This window comes from Stegostoma tigrinum, chromosome 13 (assembly GCF_030684315.1).
Source record: "Stegostoma tigrinum isolate sSteTig4 chromosome 13, sSteTig4.hap1, whole genome shotgun sequence".
NCBI classification, from domain to species: Eukaryota; Metazoa; Chordata; class Chondrichthyes; order Orectolobiformes; family Stegostomatidae; genus Stegostoma; species Stegostoma tigrinum.
Window position 1 is genome coordinate 45,911,359 of NC_081366.1, and position 16,739 is coordinate 45,928,097.

The 16,739-nt window shown below is 41.4% G+C and overlaps 1 protein-coding gene across 6 annotated transcripts in view; it reads left to right on the plus strand.

Moving 5' to 3' along the window:
* rnf44 (ring finger protein 44) overlaps positions 1 to 2,821 on the plus strand; it is a 137,194-nt gene extending 134,373 nt beyond the window's left edge. For all 6 annotated transcript variants that reach the window (XM_048543398.2, XM_048543399.2, XM_048543400.2 and 3 more), the window contains one exon: positions 1,409 to 2,821. In XM_048543398.2, coding sequence (XP_048399355.1) covers positions 1,409 to 1,471 — 63 coding nt within the window. In that variant the 3' untranslated portion in view covers positions 1,472 to 2,821. The remainder of the gene's footprint in view (positions 1 to 1,408) is intronic.
* The last annotated feature ends 13,918 nt before the right edge of the window (positions 2,822 to 16,739 follow it).

Sequence of the window (16,739 nt, forward strand, 5' to 3'; positions counted from 1 at the left end):
CACTACTTGTCATTTACTGAAATGACAGCTTTTTTTCTCTTCATTCAATACTTCAAGCTGTCCAGAAACCCTAGATAATTGATACACTTGTCCTGTAAAATTTAATTCTATCCCTCAAGTCATTATCAGTGACGCACTTGAAAGGTTTATAGCCACATAGCCACCTATCCACCTATGCCTGTAGTCCTAAGATACATCAAGGAAAGAAAAATAACTTGCACTTGGTGTTTTTCATGCTCTCAGAATAATCGGATTGCTTAACAGCCAACAAGGTATTTCTAAAATGAAGTCCCTTTTCGTGGTGATACAGAACAACCGATTTGTGCACAGCAATGTTCAACACAAAAAAAAGCGCTTATGTCCACCTGAGAAGGCAGTAGTGTCTTGGTTTGGTGTCTCTTTTAAAAGATGGTGCCTCCACTTTCCTCAGTAATACACAGATATGGGCTTGAAACCACCACCTTCTGATTCAGAATTGAGAGTGCGCCAGAGTTCCTGCAGAGCTACTCCCAGTGGATTTTCCATTGATCATGTGAACAGTGCCATTCCCATAACTTTTCACAATTCCTACCTCAGTCTGAGTGTTATCTATTTTAAAAGCTTCTCTTCACTAACCATATTCACTCTACATTGTGAGTAAGGCCGAACCAAAGTCTAGATATAATTAAACTTGCTGAGGTGACGTGAGGGAAGACACTGTTTGCTCAGCACTGGTACTTTACCCTTGACCGACAGTGATCAAAGCTCTTACCTAGAGTATGGTTGCATCTCTGCTTGGACTGTGCAATTTGATGACTTCACCACACACATTGCATCTTTCCTTTGAAATATTTATGGAGTTGTGTTGTGCTAACATTATGTTCCAAACTCAGTAAGTTTAGTATAGCCTATTTTGTTTGTGAACTGTTATGTTTTTCAAACTAGATTTAGATGTAAAACCTATTGATTTCTTGTCATAATCTCTTAAGGCTTGAATAAATCATGAAATATTTTATTAAAAACCAGTTTCAGTCTCTAGCTCATATATCGATAGTTAACAGCATACTTTCTAAACTTATGAATTGTCACATTTGCTGCTTTTTTTGTCATAACACTATCCATTAATTCCATTCATGCAGCTGTTGAGATGTGACCCATTTCATTTTTCTTCATCTTTGATTCATGATATGAATTTTATAAAGGTTAGGTCACTTGTACCTTATTGTCCTTAGTTTGTCTGTTACCTTTATTGTAGGTTACATCTATGCACATAGTATGACACTGAGCTATACATTCTGCTCAACAGCCATCAGTGTGGTTAACAGATTTCTTCAATTGCGGTGCTATATTTTTTGTAGTGCTATTGATCTTAAGGTGATTTTTGCATCATTCGTAACAGCAAAAGTAAGTCTTTTTTTTCTTCATCCAGACCAATCGTACATGTCCTATCTGTCGAGCTGATGCTTCTGAAGTTCACCGAGATTTAGAGTAAAGCCATTTCCGCAGCACAATATTGAAGACGTTACCTAGGTGACGTGGGGGAGCACACTGTTCACCCACTCATCTGTGTTACCTTAAGCCTTCCCCTTGAACAACAGCAATCTAGGATCTTATCTGGAGTCCTGTTACCTCTGTTTGCACCGTGCGATTTGATGACTTCAGCAAACACCTAGTATCTTCGCTTAGAAACAGTTATGGAGTTGTGTTGTACTAACATTGTGTTCCAAACTCCAAAGATTTTAACCTGCGTGTATTTTGATGTGTATTAACATTTTATAGTTTGTATGATCATTCCAAGTATTGACACAAAATTTGAGGGGTTGTGATCTCATCATATGCTCGAAAAGAAACAGTAGGTGGAAGACGATGGGGTACTCTGCCCAATAAACCCTCCAGCATACTGTACTGATGGAGCGAAGCAGGATGCTTGAGAAGTGTGTGCGTGTGTGCGTGCGTGCGTGTGTGTCTGTATGTTATCTGTGTAATGTCTGAATGTACCTATCCATGTTTTCTTGTATTTGTACCATACACTGGTCTAGTTCTCTTGTGTGCCTTTGCACACACTATCCTAACCACTTCCAAAATATTTCCTGTATCGTTTGCATGAATAACAGTGAGTGAGTGTGTTTGAGTGCAAGGTTAGAGGAGGGAAAATATTTAATGTGCACATATGCATGCGTGTCCAGCCAGCTTGGACTGGTGATGACTAGCTCTATCCAGCTGTGGGTGGGGGTGGGAATCTGTGCTCAGCTATTACTGCCATGCACTGTACTGCACACATACCTAAGCTCACAGCCTTTGTGGTGCAAAAATTATTCCAAGCAGCTAAATTATTTAGGATTTGTGGTTGTTGATTGCTCTGTAGATGCCACCAATTGTTTACCAATGATTTATGTGGTGGGATAGTGGATTGTTTACTGTTTTAATTAGTCCTGACCTGAGGGACGGTGGACTCTGTAGGAGACCCATTGGCCAGGGGCCAGGGCCCTGTGTTCTGTGTTAGGAAGATTTTTGCTTTGGTACTTGCACAGTTACAGTTACCTCATTTTGCCATGTATGTATTTGAAATTTGCTAATATATATATAGGAAATGGTTCCGATGCTAAACATTTTGTGTTTTCATCCCATTTGAATCATATTGTTGTAGCATTTAACATAACTAGTTATAATGTATTATACATCTGTAAACCAAATTGTTTCAGAGACGAAATTTTTAACAGATTTGTACTTTTTTTATGAAAGTTGCTAGTTATGCTTTACCAGGTAGTGCAATCATTTTTTATTGTTGTGGCTGATTTGAGAGGGTTGTTCACTAATAAATGTATGATGTATACCAACATAACCAAGTTCCATGGCTGAATTTAATTTGCTAGTTTCAGGAAGTGTGTTACAGACGCTGAACCTTGAGGGAAATTGGTGTTAATTACTGTTGTCACCATCACACTGTGTGGATGATGCTGAACCCTGGGTACAATATGACAGTTTTGTGTATAGGTGAAGCTCAACTGTTATTTTCTTCCAGGCCCCAAATAATAACCTATACATGGAAGCATTTTCTACTAATTGGGGTGAATGGAAAGATCCACTGGATTGTAGTTTACACCAGCTTTGATGAGTAACCTCATGTATTGTCTAATTGCTTAGGGATGTTCTTACCAATTGCCAAAGTTAACTACTTTATTGATTTTGACCTAACTGTGTTCTGACATAATAGCATTAATTTATTGTAGCGTTGTATTGAATTTTCCCTAATATTTTAGGCCACAATCTTCCTGTTTGGTAATATCGGTATATGTTACTCACCTGATATTTTCCCTATATCCTTTGCAAAAAAAAACTGCTTGTTCTCATGTCACTAATGAATGTAAGCACTAAAGTCACACTGGGAAATTATTAACTTTGAAAGTAAGCCAATCAATGAAATTAACTTGTTTTTCTTGAAGCACATTCATTCATCATTTCATTCTTTTTTTTTTCTCCCTCCCTTCCCCTCCCCTGTAAGAACAGGAAAAACTAATGAAATCTGGAAATGGCATTCCTTTTTAATAAATCCTCGTGAATATAATATCACTGCCATATAACACTGTCATTTGAAGCACTTTCTCAATTGATGAGTGAAGCTTTCTAAACAGTGATGGTTTTTAAACATTTTGAGAGACCTCGTACAACATTGACATGCTCCTGAAGAACATTTACAAATATTGACACAATTCTAGGGGATCGACTTGGCCAGCTTCAAAACCATTATGTTTACTACTCATGGAAGACGAACTGTAGAATTACAGAACCATTTCATTCATAATAATCACACGTGGGCAAATCTGGTCACTTTTTGGAACATCCTTCAGTATTATTTCCAGCTGTGTTGTGTACTGATGTGACAAGATGATAAAAATTTACATCAGTTGTCCTGTAGTATATCCGATTTAAGACAGCTGGTTGTTGTTGAATTGGGTAGTGACCTCACCCTTGGTCACTTTGCAGTGGATCGTTACAATTAAAGATCTCCCTACCAGGAAACAAAACTTAGGATCTTTCTATTATCTGAAACATTTTCCAAGTTGGTTTTTTTTTTATTACCCAGTCTACATGTTGATTGTTGACCTGCTGTCACTTTGACCCTCTATTTGTCCAAATACCATTGAGAGGCTCGATGCATCTGGTCATAAAGCTTTTCTACGTGTTTTAAATTTAAATGTTCTCCCAGAGAAATAATCTTAATCATTCACTATGTTCTTTGCATTCCCAATGCCATTTATGATGAAGTATGCCTGAAGGGGAAATATTGGCTAGAAGAGAGAGACAACCATTATTTCATTTAAAATAAGCTTCCTCGTCAGTTTTTAAAAAGTCTTAACAGAAAGACAGCACAGTCAATGTCAGGCCTAATATTCTATCACAGATTATTTCAAGTTTTTGAGAATGGTGAGCTCTTCATATTTTTTGAACGTTAAGGCAATTATGCTGCTATCTGATCTTCTATTACAACTTCTGCCTACTAGGACCATTCACATCTCAATTTTTTTATTTCAATAGTTTTATATGGATGTTAATTCTTCAACTATTACAAAAGAGATTCATGGCCGACTTAAAATATGCTGTGACATTGTCAAAAACTCACCAAATTGCCAATTGTAATGTTGTTTAGATACCTTGATTCTTCAACGAGACTTCTAAAGGCATTGTCTCAAATTTAGCTGTAATGTGGGACTTGGTATGAACACAGGGCAGCTTCACAATTTGTCACTCTGCTCAGGAGCATTGCAGCATAGTGGTTGTGATTAGCACTATTGCCTTGCAATGCTAGGGATTGGGTTTGCTTTTAGCCTCTGGCGTCTGTGTGGAGTTTGCACATTCTCCTCCCTATGTCCATGTGGGTTTCCTCCCGTGGTCCAAAGATGTGCGGGTTAATGGATTGCCCATAGCACCCACTGCTTTCTGATAACACATAATAGGATGAAGAAAATCCAAATTCAGAATACAAAATAATTTTTGTGCCACTGTTTGCCTGGATCAGTAATATTCTCTAAAGGAATTCAGCATGATCTAAATAGAACTCTTCCACCATTACCCAAATCTAAAATTCACAATTTAGCCTGAAAAGGATAGCCATTGCTGCTCAGTGATTGTACATCAAGATTGCAAGACTTCATATCCAGACCTCCTTGCCATGTACTCAGCCGCCACAAAATTTAAACTGAAGAAGCTGGTGGGTGTGATTATGCAGTCAGTGTGTTTAGCACAGCAACAGATTGAGATGTTCAAGCTGGGTGTCCCTGCTATTGATGGAAGCCTTCCTTGAACATCACATTGAAAATGGTTTATCCAATGGGTTCGATTGTTATCCATAAAATAAACAATCATTCAGTGGTATCCAAGATTTTCCATAATTTGAAAGTTACTTTGCTAATGCCGATTAAATGCTTAGGTCACCTATGCCACAGACACTGTTCGGTGAAGTTTAAGTCGAGCTCTTCGTTCATCTTAGTGACGGCTGTCTTGAAGTATTGCGCCTGTCTCCCAGTCAGTGCGCGCATGCACATGAACACCAACGTCCCATTCTCTCCCCCGCGCCCCCCCCCCACAACCAATTTTCTCATGAACATGCACTAATTGGTCCTGAGAAGAAAGAAAAGGCTGAGACCTATAAACAAATGGGGCAACTGCCTCAGTGCCAGTACAGAGCCCAGTAAGATTATATTCTGTTGATGTGATTAACAGTACGTGCAGTTTGTAACTCCAGTTACTTTGACCAAGTTTTGAAACAGTCGTCATCATCAGCAGACTGCATTTTTGGCAGTTGTGAAGCAATTAAACATAGGCAAACTGGCCGTACTGTGCACCTATTGTGCCTGCTCTGCCATTCAATAGGGCTCATCCTCAAATTCATTGCTATACTCCACATTCTCTTCTCATACATGACGCCTTTAATGTCATGCAGCATGGAAATAGATCCTTCGGTAAAACTCATCCATGTTGACCAAACCAAACTGGTCCCCCCACTTGCATTTGGCCTTTATGTCTCTAACCGTGAACTGTTCAAATGTTTTTTAAAGACTGTAACTGTCCCTGCATCTAACACTTCCATTTCATTCTATATTCAAGCCACCCTCTGTGCAAAAAAGTTGTCCCTTGACCTGTTTATATCTTTCTCCTCTCGCTTTTAAAAAATATAGCCTCTAGTTTTTAAAGACCCCTATCTCTCTGGAAATCTATTTTAATAATACATTCAGTGACTTGCCTCCACTTCTTTTGCAGTAGAGAATTCTAGAGGTTCAGCACCCTGTGTGAAGAAATCTCTTGCCTTTGTCCTTAACAGATCTACCCATAACTTGAAACCATTACTAGGTGATCTACACCCCCTGAGCCAACATCATTCCTGCATTCAGTCAGTCAGAAATTTGTGTTTCAATGAGAATCCCTCTCATTTGTCTAAATGCCAGTGAATACAAACCTGATTGAACCAACCTCTCCTCATATGACAAACCTGCCATCTTAGGAATCAGTTGATGAACCTTCACTACACTTCCTCAGGGCAAGTACACCCTTCTTTTCTTAAGTAAAAAGAAAATTACACAATATAGCAGGTATGATCTTAAAGATTTTGTACAACTGCAATAAAGTATTCTTGCTCCTGTGCTGAAAACCAACATACCATTTTCCTTCCTAAAATCATGAATGTGCATGAGATTAGTACTACTGGTACAGTGATTGGGGAGGGGGGGGTGGCATTGGGAAGGAAGATGTTACAGACGTTAAGGAAGGAAAGGATATGGACAAATATGAAGTTTAAAATGCAGGGTTACCTCACTAAGAGCTAATGCAGGTCAGCAAGCTTGGTGAGAGTTACGTTAGGGGTAGTGGATTTTTCAATACACTCACTTATGGAGGCCAGTTGTTGCAGTTGGCTGGGTGAGTTTGGTATGGCTTGATGTAGGAGTAACAACAGTGAATGAGAGTTTCAGCAATAGATAAGCTAATGGTTTCTAATGTTATTGACAATTGATGGTGAGACAGAATCTCTTAACAACTGAGCTTGAATATTTCACACAGCCTCATGAAGCAGCCTGGACGGGCTGACAGACGCTAGGGAAACAAAGGCTTCAACTTTTCAAACGTTTAGAGGGCTGCTTGGCTAGTTTGTGATAGTGACAACAACTTCAAGGGTTTAATTCATGTACCTTGTTGAGGTTACAATGAAGGACTCTCTTCAACCGTGACCCTCATCTAAAATGTGGAGGCCCTCAGGTTAAGCAGCCCCCAGTAATCTCGCTCTCAGTCTGGTTAGACGATAGAAACTTCACCTTTTATTTAGTCGGTGAAAATTTCTGCCGCTAAATTTCACAGAAGTAGTGAGACAAATTACAGACAAATGGAAAACTTAAATCTGAAAAAGTGTCAAACTGTTACCATTCTGAAAACCAGAGACTAGGGATTTGTGGATTGCAAATGTCTAAAAATCAACAATTAGATAATCTTGCTTTATTTGTTGAGCTACTTCTCCAGAATTCATCTGCCTTTGCTGTAAATACATTTTTTTTTTTAAAACCCCAACTAGGGTAATTGGTTGTTAAAAGCATTTCTTTGGACCTTTTTAATGTATTACTGTATTTCACACTTACCAAGCAAGGGGAGAAGAAAAATCAAATTGACTGCCAACATTCAGAGCATTAGTTCCCAAATGGTATTTATGATCAATAATATACAGAATTTTGGTTCTGACAAAATAACATTGTTCATAGACTAACCATCATGAGTAGTTGGGATATGTTAAAGGCACCATACAAGTGCAAGTTTTTTTGTTAACCTATCCACCATCAATGATTATTTAGAAATTCAAAAATCAAATGCTTGAAGGACAGATTTCAGAAAGACAAATGTTTGAAGTACACAAATGCAAATCGAACGTTAGAATATTTTGAGATTCATTTTGGGTGAATTAAGAGTAAGCCACCCCCTCCACTGACATACTCATCTGATTAAATTACTTGTCCTTAAGTTTACCTTTAACTCCTCTCACTTCCTACAGACTAATGAGGGGGCTGTGAGCGCCTGCATAGGCCCAAGCTATGCCTGCCTCGTCATAGGACAATCCCTTTTCTGCTGTAACACTCGCATTATTCCCCCTGTCTTCCTCGCTACATTGATGACTGTATTGGCACTGCCTCGTGTCCCATGAGGAGCTGGAACAGTTCATCAACTTTACTAACACCTTTCACCCCCAACCTCAAATTCACCTGGACCATCTCTGATAACTCCCTATCCGTCTCCATCTCTGGTAACCACCTTGAAACTGATGTCTATTTTAAACTCACCAACTCCTACAGCTGCCTTGGGTACTCCTCACCCGTCCTCCTGCAAGAATGTGATCTAGACTCCCAATTCCTTTGCCACGTCTGCTCCCGAGATAGGGTGTTCCATTCCCACACGTCTCAGGTGTCCCCCTACTTAAAAAACTGTAACTATCCCACTCTAGTGATCGAAAATGCCCTCAACTGCATCTCTTACATTTCCCAAACTTCTGCCCTTTCACTAACAAAAATAAAGACAGAATTCCCCCCTTGTCCTGGCATCACCCCACCAATCTCTGCAACCAACATATCATTCTACACTACTTCTGCCACCTACAATCCAACTCCACAACCAAAGAGACATTTCTCTCCCCGCCCCCATCTGCCTTTTGTAGGGATTGCTCTCTGAAACTCCTTTGTCTGCTCCACAGCCCACTAACCTTGCCACCCCAGCACCCTTCCCTGCAACTGCTGGAAGTGCTGCACCTGCCCCTACACTGACCTCCCCGCCTTCTCCCCTTCACCTTTTTATTCAAGGCTCAAAACAAACCTTCCACTTCAGTCAGGGGTTGACCTGCGCATTTGTCAGCTTGCTCTACTGTATCTGCGGCTCCCAATGTGGCCTCCTCCACATCGATCAGACCAAGTGTGGACACTCAGCCTTCTACCCTCTGTACATGACAAACAACACCACCTTCCAGTCACTAATCATTTTAACTCCTCTTTCTTCCCTTCCCTTCACCACACACACACACTATCTTCTCTCTCACTGACCCCCTGCTGCCTTTGGCCCCTCCTCTGTTTATTTCCCAGATCCGTTCACCCTCCCCATTTCTGAAGAGGGGTCCTGACCCAAAATGTCAACCTTCCTGCTCCTCTGATGCGTGACCTCCTGTGTTCCTCCATCTGCAGATTTTGCTCTGTCTCAGAAGAAATTGTGTAATTTTAAAGGTAATATAGCAACAGATCTTGAGGTTTCTGTGCACGATTCTTCAGGTCACAGGACGTGTTGAGAAGGCTTTTAAAAATGTAAGTGAGATCCACAACTTTACAAACTAATGGTATTGCCTACAAAGGCAAATAAGGTATTGGTGAAGCTGTATGAAACATTGGTTAAGACCCATCTGGAATATTGTGGCCAGTTTTTGGCACCACACTTTCAGAAAGATGTTGGGATCTTAACTACAGATGTAGAAGTGATTTGTAGAATAGTCGCTGGGACAAAAGATTCAATTACACAAAGAGAGTAGAGAAGATGGCATTGTTCAAGCTCATGAATAGTTTTGAGTGCAGATAAGGAGTGTAGTAGGGGAAGTACTAACCAGGCACTGATTTAATTAGCAAAAGAACTAGAAGCAACAGGTCAAAATATTGGCCCAGAGCTTTCAGTGTCCAAACCCAGGTAATTAGATGGGATATTGCCTTCTGCATTTTATTTCTCTGGCCAAAGATCTAATGGGCTATCCTGCAGAATTCCCTCAGTGCAGGAATCCCCATGTGAGCAATGAGAACTTGCACAAAAACGTCCACCTCATTTTTAATGCTATCAACTGTTGCATTTAAGTGTTCTGAAGGGCTGTGTGTTAGTTAAAGATGCAGCTGTTGAGTGAGGCGGTGGGTGGTGGGTAACATCAGTCACAGTATAACTGCTAATTCAATTGTGGTCTCAACACGGTTCCATTTGTCCACTCTCCCTCCCCCAATAACCCTGGACTTCCTTGTCTCTCAAAAATCTACCTGATACTGCCTTGATTACATTAAATGACACAACCTGCACTATGTTCTGGGGAAGAGAATTTCACAAATTAACAATAAGTTCTCACGTTGCTCTTAAAAGATAGACCTCTTATTCTTAAATTGTATCCCTTAGTTTTATTCTTTAACCACAGATAATATAGTCATAAGTAATAACAATAAAAAATTGAGACTTAAGGCTCTATGTCTAAATGCCACCAGTTTTTGTAGCAAGGTAGAGGAGTTGAAAGCCCAAATAGAAGTAAATGAACATGACTTGATAGCTATTACAGAGACAAGTTTGCCAGGTGAGTAGGACTACATACACTTTATTCAAGGGTATTTGATGTGCCAGGAAAAAAGGCAACAGGAAAGAGAGGTGGGGTAACAACAACAAAGGGAGGTAAAAGTGCAGCAGTGAGTAGTGATACAGTTTAAACAGATCATGACATGGAATCAGTGTGTGGACACAGAAAATAAAACCTCATGGGTGAGAATTGCTAAAGGCCCATCTCACTGTAGAATAAAGTGCTAATCAGGAAATAATGGGATGTGTGAAAAGGGTACTACAACTAATGGATAATTTAATATTTCTATTCACTGAGCAAATAAGTGGGCAAGGTAGGATAGATGATTAAGTTATAGCATGCATCAGGGATTTTTTTTGCAGTATGTTGCATAACCTGCACAGGATTATGCCTGGTATAATGTACTAAACTAGGATGAAGAACTGATCTCACAGTGTACGAGGACATGATGATAGAATTTCAAACTCAGTTTGAGGGAGAGCATGATGGCTGTCTGTCTGGGTGGTTAGTACATTCTCCCACCACCTTCGTGGATAACTGGGTGCTTCATTTTCCTCCCATCCTCCATGCAGATTACATGGACAAGCTATGCTAACTTGCCCCATCTTGTCTAGGGATATGTAGGTTAGATGGATGAACCATGGTAAATGCAAGGTTGGGTCTGGGTCTGGGTCTAGGTGGGATGTCTTTGGAGGGGTAGTACAGACTGCAGGGATTCTACAAGATCAATTCAGGTTTCAAACCAATATCCTTTAAAGAGGGCAATTAGAGGTGTAAGCAAAATAAACTTGTAACAATGTGGAGATAGGTACAATCAGAATATTTTAAAAATGCAGCTGGATGGGTATATGAATAGGAAAGGTTTAGAGGGATAATGAGCCAAATGCTGGCCAAGAGATAATGGGAACTGCAGATGCTGGAGAATTCCAAGATAATAAAATGTGAAGCTGGATGAACACAGCAGGCCAAGCAGCATCTCAGGAGCACAAAAGCTGACGTTTCGGGCCTTGACCCTTCAGCAGAGAGGGGGATGGGGAGAGGGAACTGGAATAAATAGGGAGAGACGGGGAGGTGGACTGAAGATGGAGAGTAAAGAAGATAAGTGGAGAGAGTATAGGTGGGGAGGTAAATGGCGGAAGTGTTGGAGGATGATGCGTTTACAATCCGACCCCACCACCCAAGACATTTTTCCATCCCCACTCCTGTCTGCTTTCCGGAGAGACCACTCTTTCCGTGACTCCCTTGTTCGCTCCACACTGCCCTCCAACTCCACCACACCCGGCACCTTCCCCTGCAACCACAGGAAATGCTACACTTGCCCCCACACCTCCTCCCTCACCCCTATCCCAGGCCCCAAGATGACATTCCACATTAAGCAGAGGTTCACCTGCACATTTGCCAATGTGGTATACTGCATCCACTGTACCCGGTGTGGCTTCTTCTACATTGGGGAAACCAAGCAGAGGCTTGGAGACCGCTTTGCAGAACACCTCCGCTCAGTTCGCAACAAACAACTGCACCTCCCCCTCCCATTCTTTAGATTACATGTCCATCATGGGCCTCCTGCAGTACCACAATGATGCCACCCGAAGGTTGCAGGAACAGCTTCTGCCTGGGAACCCTGCAGCCCAATGGTATCAATGTGGACTTCACCAGTTTCAAAATCTCCCCTTCCCCAACTGCATCCCTAAACCAGCCCAGTTCGTCCCCTCCCCCTACTGCGCCACACAACCAGCCCAGCTCTTCTCCCCCCCCCCACCCCACTGCATCCCAAAACCAGTCCAACCTGTCTCTGCCTCCCTAACCCATCCCTTCCTCCCACCCCAAGCCGCATCCCCATCTACCTACTAACCTCATCCCACCTCCTTGACCTGTCCGTCTTCCCTGGACTGACCTATCCCCTCCCTACCTCCCCACCTATCTTCTTTACTCTCCATCTTCGGTCCGCCTCCCCCTCTCTCCCTATTTATTCCAGTTCCCTCTCCCCCTCCCCCTCTCTGATGAAGGGTCAAGGCCCGAAATGTCAGCTTTTGTGCTCCCAAGATGCTGCTTGGCCTGCTGTGTTCATCCAGCCTCACATTTTATTATCTTGAAATGCTGGCCCAGGGAGTTTTGACTGACATGAATGAGTGGGACCAAAGGGTCTGTTTCCATGCTGTATGACTGTAAAGCAGAGTAGGAAATGTCAGTGGATGTGCAGTGGCAGAAAATAAGTATTTCATAACATTCAGCAAAAAAATTACTTCGGTCAAGAAGGATTTGATATGAAGAATAAACTACCTTTGGTTAACAACAGTCATCAGGGAAAGTACCTGATCAAAAACGATTGTGAACTAGCAGTAGGCCAGAAGACTGGGAAATTTTATCAAAGGATGTTTATAAAACTAATAATGAAAGTAAGTGGGAAGTGTGTAGAACCTTTGATTGATATGAAAGGACAGAAACTAAAGTGAGCATGCAATCAACTACTACTAAGCTACTGCTATGTGATGTTTTATATGGGCATCTAACATTTTTAAAAAGAGAGCAAATAGACTAATTCTTCTCCAGTCCACAAACAGGGACTGCCTTGGTAGACCTATTGTTTCTGCCTGTTCATGCCCCACAGAACTCATCTCTTCCTACTTTGACGCAGCTTCTCCCCCCGCCGCAGTCCAATCCCTACTTACATACATCCAATCATCTGACCCCTTACACTGGTTTAAAAGCTCCAGTTTACCAGCTCCAGCCACTTCCTCTTTACCATGGATATGCAATCCCTTTACACATCCATTCCCCACCAGGAGGGGTCTTCCTCAAGCAAAGACTAGAACCATCGCCACCCACCACCCCCACCACCATCATCATCATCTTGCCTGAATTTGTCCTCACCCTCAACTTCTCTTTCAACTCCTCTCAAATTTCTTCCAGGTAAGACAGAGTGCCATGGGTACCCGCATGGGGCCCGAGTTATGCATGTCTTCGTGGGGAACTCTTTCTCCAATACATTGATGATATCATCAGTGCTGTTTCCCCCTCTCGTCAAGAATTAGAAAATTTCATCAATTTCGCCTTCCAATTTCCACCCTGCCCTCACTTTCACCTGGCCTATCTCTGAATCCTCCCTTCCCTTCCCAACATTTGTTTCCATTTCTGGGGATAGACTGGTCACTAATATCCATTACAAACCCATCGACTCCCACAGCTACCTGGACTAAACATCCTCACACCCCACCTCCTGTAAAGATGCCATCCCATTCTCAGTTCCTCTGTCTCCGTTGCATATGTTCAGATGAGGCTAAATTCGACAAGGGAGCCTCCAAAATGTCCACATGCTTCCTCACCTGAGGATTCCCTAGCTCTGTTGTTGACAGGGCCCTCAATCAGAACCAACCTACCTCCCGCACTTCTGCCCTCACTCCCTCTCTTCCCTCCCACAACAGCAACAGGGTTCCCCTTATCCCCATCAACCATCCCACCAGCATCCACATCCAGATGATCATCAGATGCCATTTCCACCACCTTCAGCAAGATGCCACCACCAGACACATATTCCCCTCCCCTCCCTTGTCTCCCTTCTGCAAGGGCCGTTCCCTCCAGGACACCCTGGTCCATACATCCTTCACCCCCAACACCTCCCCACAGCCCTATGGCACCTTCCCCTGTAACTGGCAAAGGTGCAACACCTGCCCATTTACCTCCTCCCTCCCCAGTATCCGAGGGCCCAAATGTACCGTCCAGGTGAAGCAACACTTCACCTGCACTTCCCACAATCTAGTCTACTGCATTTGCTGCTCACAATGTGGTCTCCTCTACATAGGGAAATGACACACAGACTTGGCAACCACTTTGTAGAACATCTATGTTCTGCTCACAAATTTAAAAAAAAAAGACCCTGAACTACCTGTTGCCTGCCACTTCAATGCACCACCTTGTTCCCTGGCCAATATCTCTGTCTCCAGCTTGCTACAACCCCCAAGATGTTAATGGATAGTTTTCAGTACTTTGACCAGTTGCCAAGGCTCTCCTTTCTTTAAATGTCTTTTTCAAATAAAACTAAAGGATAATTGAACAAAACATGTTCAAAATAACTCCTTAAGACAGGCAGGAGCCAAATCAAAACAATTGAAAACAAAATCACAACAGAAATTTAAGAATTTTACATTGACTTTAAATATGTTGCTATATTTCACCCCAAAGTCAGAGGATCAAACAAACTCTTCTTGTCAGCATCTCAAAATAAGTGACTGGTTCAGAACTGTAGCGATCTAAGCACAGAAAAAAGGCCCTTCTGCCACCGGTGTCCACACTGTTCAAAAACAAAAACAATCTAATTATTCTAATCCCATTTTCCAACATTTGGCCCATGGCTTTACATGCCTTGGCATCACAAGAATACATGAAAAGACTCAAGTGTTAAAGAGGGTTACTGCCTCTAGAGCTTAATTAAGAAATAACAATTTATCTGCTATAAATACCTCATTTATTGCAAGAATGAAAGAATGATAGATATGATTAAGAAAAAGGAGTAGGTCATCTGGTGCATTAAGTCCTTTGCACCATTCAATAAGACCATAAGTAATGGGATTGGTGCCTTAACTCTGCTTGCTTGCCTATCCCTCTCAACCCTTGGTCACCTTGCAGATCAAAAATTTATTGCTCAGCCTTGAATTCAATGATGCAGCCTCCAACCTTTCTGGGAAACAGAACTCCAAGACCAAGATTCCCTGAGTAAAGGAATTCCTTGGTCTTCAATGTGAAATCCCTTGTTTTGGAACGATGTCCTGCAGTTGAAGATTCCCCACAAGTGAAAGCAATCCTCTCAGCACTGACCTGAGGAGTCCCCTCAGTATCTGAAATAATTCATTAAGATTCCCTTTCACTATTCTATACACCAATAAGAATGGACCCAACCTGCTCAATCAATCCACTCGAGATATTATTTTATCTGAGGAATCAGCCTAATCTTCTGATTGCTTCCAATGAAAGTATATCCCTCATGTCAGGGACCGAATGTGTACAGTACTCTAGGTTTGTCTCACCAATTTCACTGTACATTTATAGCAAGACTTCCACTTGTTTTTCAGACACATGATGATGTAGTACCAGGCCCTTTGAACTTGCTCTGCTGTTCAATAACATCATGGTTGACCTGTTTGTAACCTCGAATCTATATTCCCATCTACCCCTGATGACCTTTCATCTCCATGTTTCACCTACCCTGTCAAGATCCCTTAGGATCTTGTATATTTCAATCCTTTTACTTCTTGCTTTTCAGAACTCCAGTGAATTCAAACCTAGCATGGCTGATCTTTCCTCATACGGCAGCCCACTTATTCCAGGTAAACAGAAAGTGCTGGAGAAACTCAGCAGGGTCCAAAAGCATCTGTGGAAGATTGTTAAACAGTTACCAACGGGTCCGCTATAACTCTTCAATTCTGAAGTCATATCAGACTTGAAACCTTGCCATTTTAATCCAAGTTGATTAGAATCTCCATTTTAGAAAGTACACGTAATTCATGAATTATTTTCTCCTCACTTAAAATAATATACAAAATAAGGATACACTTATTGTTCTTAATGCTTTTTCAACAAGTGTACTCAGTCAATGTTTAGACTTAGACAATTTAGAACTGTAGAAGATGTACCAAAATCAAATTACTACCAGATGATAACAGATTCTTTGGAATGAACTTGACAATTTAGGACTTCCCTTCCCAATATGAAACTCACGGTACCTTGTTGTCAGAGTCTAATTAGGTGCCTTATTTGTCAGAGGAACTGAATCTCTGCTTCCTTTCAGGGGCAGAGTAAAGTTGTACAATCTTTACCATTTCAGCTAACATTCAAAAAAATTAAAGCACATTAAATTCAAGGCAGATTTAGATACTATAGTGGCCTTATATTGTGGCTTAAGTTTGATCTATGCTAAAGCTGGAAAATTAGTTTGAGTGCACTTTTTCTGATGGGACACATTCACAGTGCAATGGAACTTGCAACAGTGAACATTTTCAACCTGGGACTTAACTGGTATGTTCTCTTTAAGAAGCCACTTAAAGAAATAACTGGGTTTATACTGCACGTTTGACAAAGTCAGTGGATGCCAACGTGTCTTTGTACACATTTACATACTTCTGACATGCAGCACCGTTGTAATGCAGACGAACATAGCAGCTAATCTGTGCACAGTAAGAAACCGAATAGATCAATGATTAAACAATACAACTCACAGTTAAAGTGTCAAGGGATCGATTTTGAAACACAGGACTCCCCAACTCCCTTAAAAAAGCATATGGAATCTTATGTCTACCCAAGGGGGTAGACTGGACTCAGTTTAATACAAGTAAAACTCAAACAAAAGAAAAACTTAACAGCATAGCTATACATCCACAAATGTATTGAGATGGCTGTTCAAGTTGCAAATAATGAGCTCAACTTTCTAACTGGA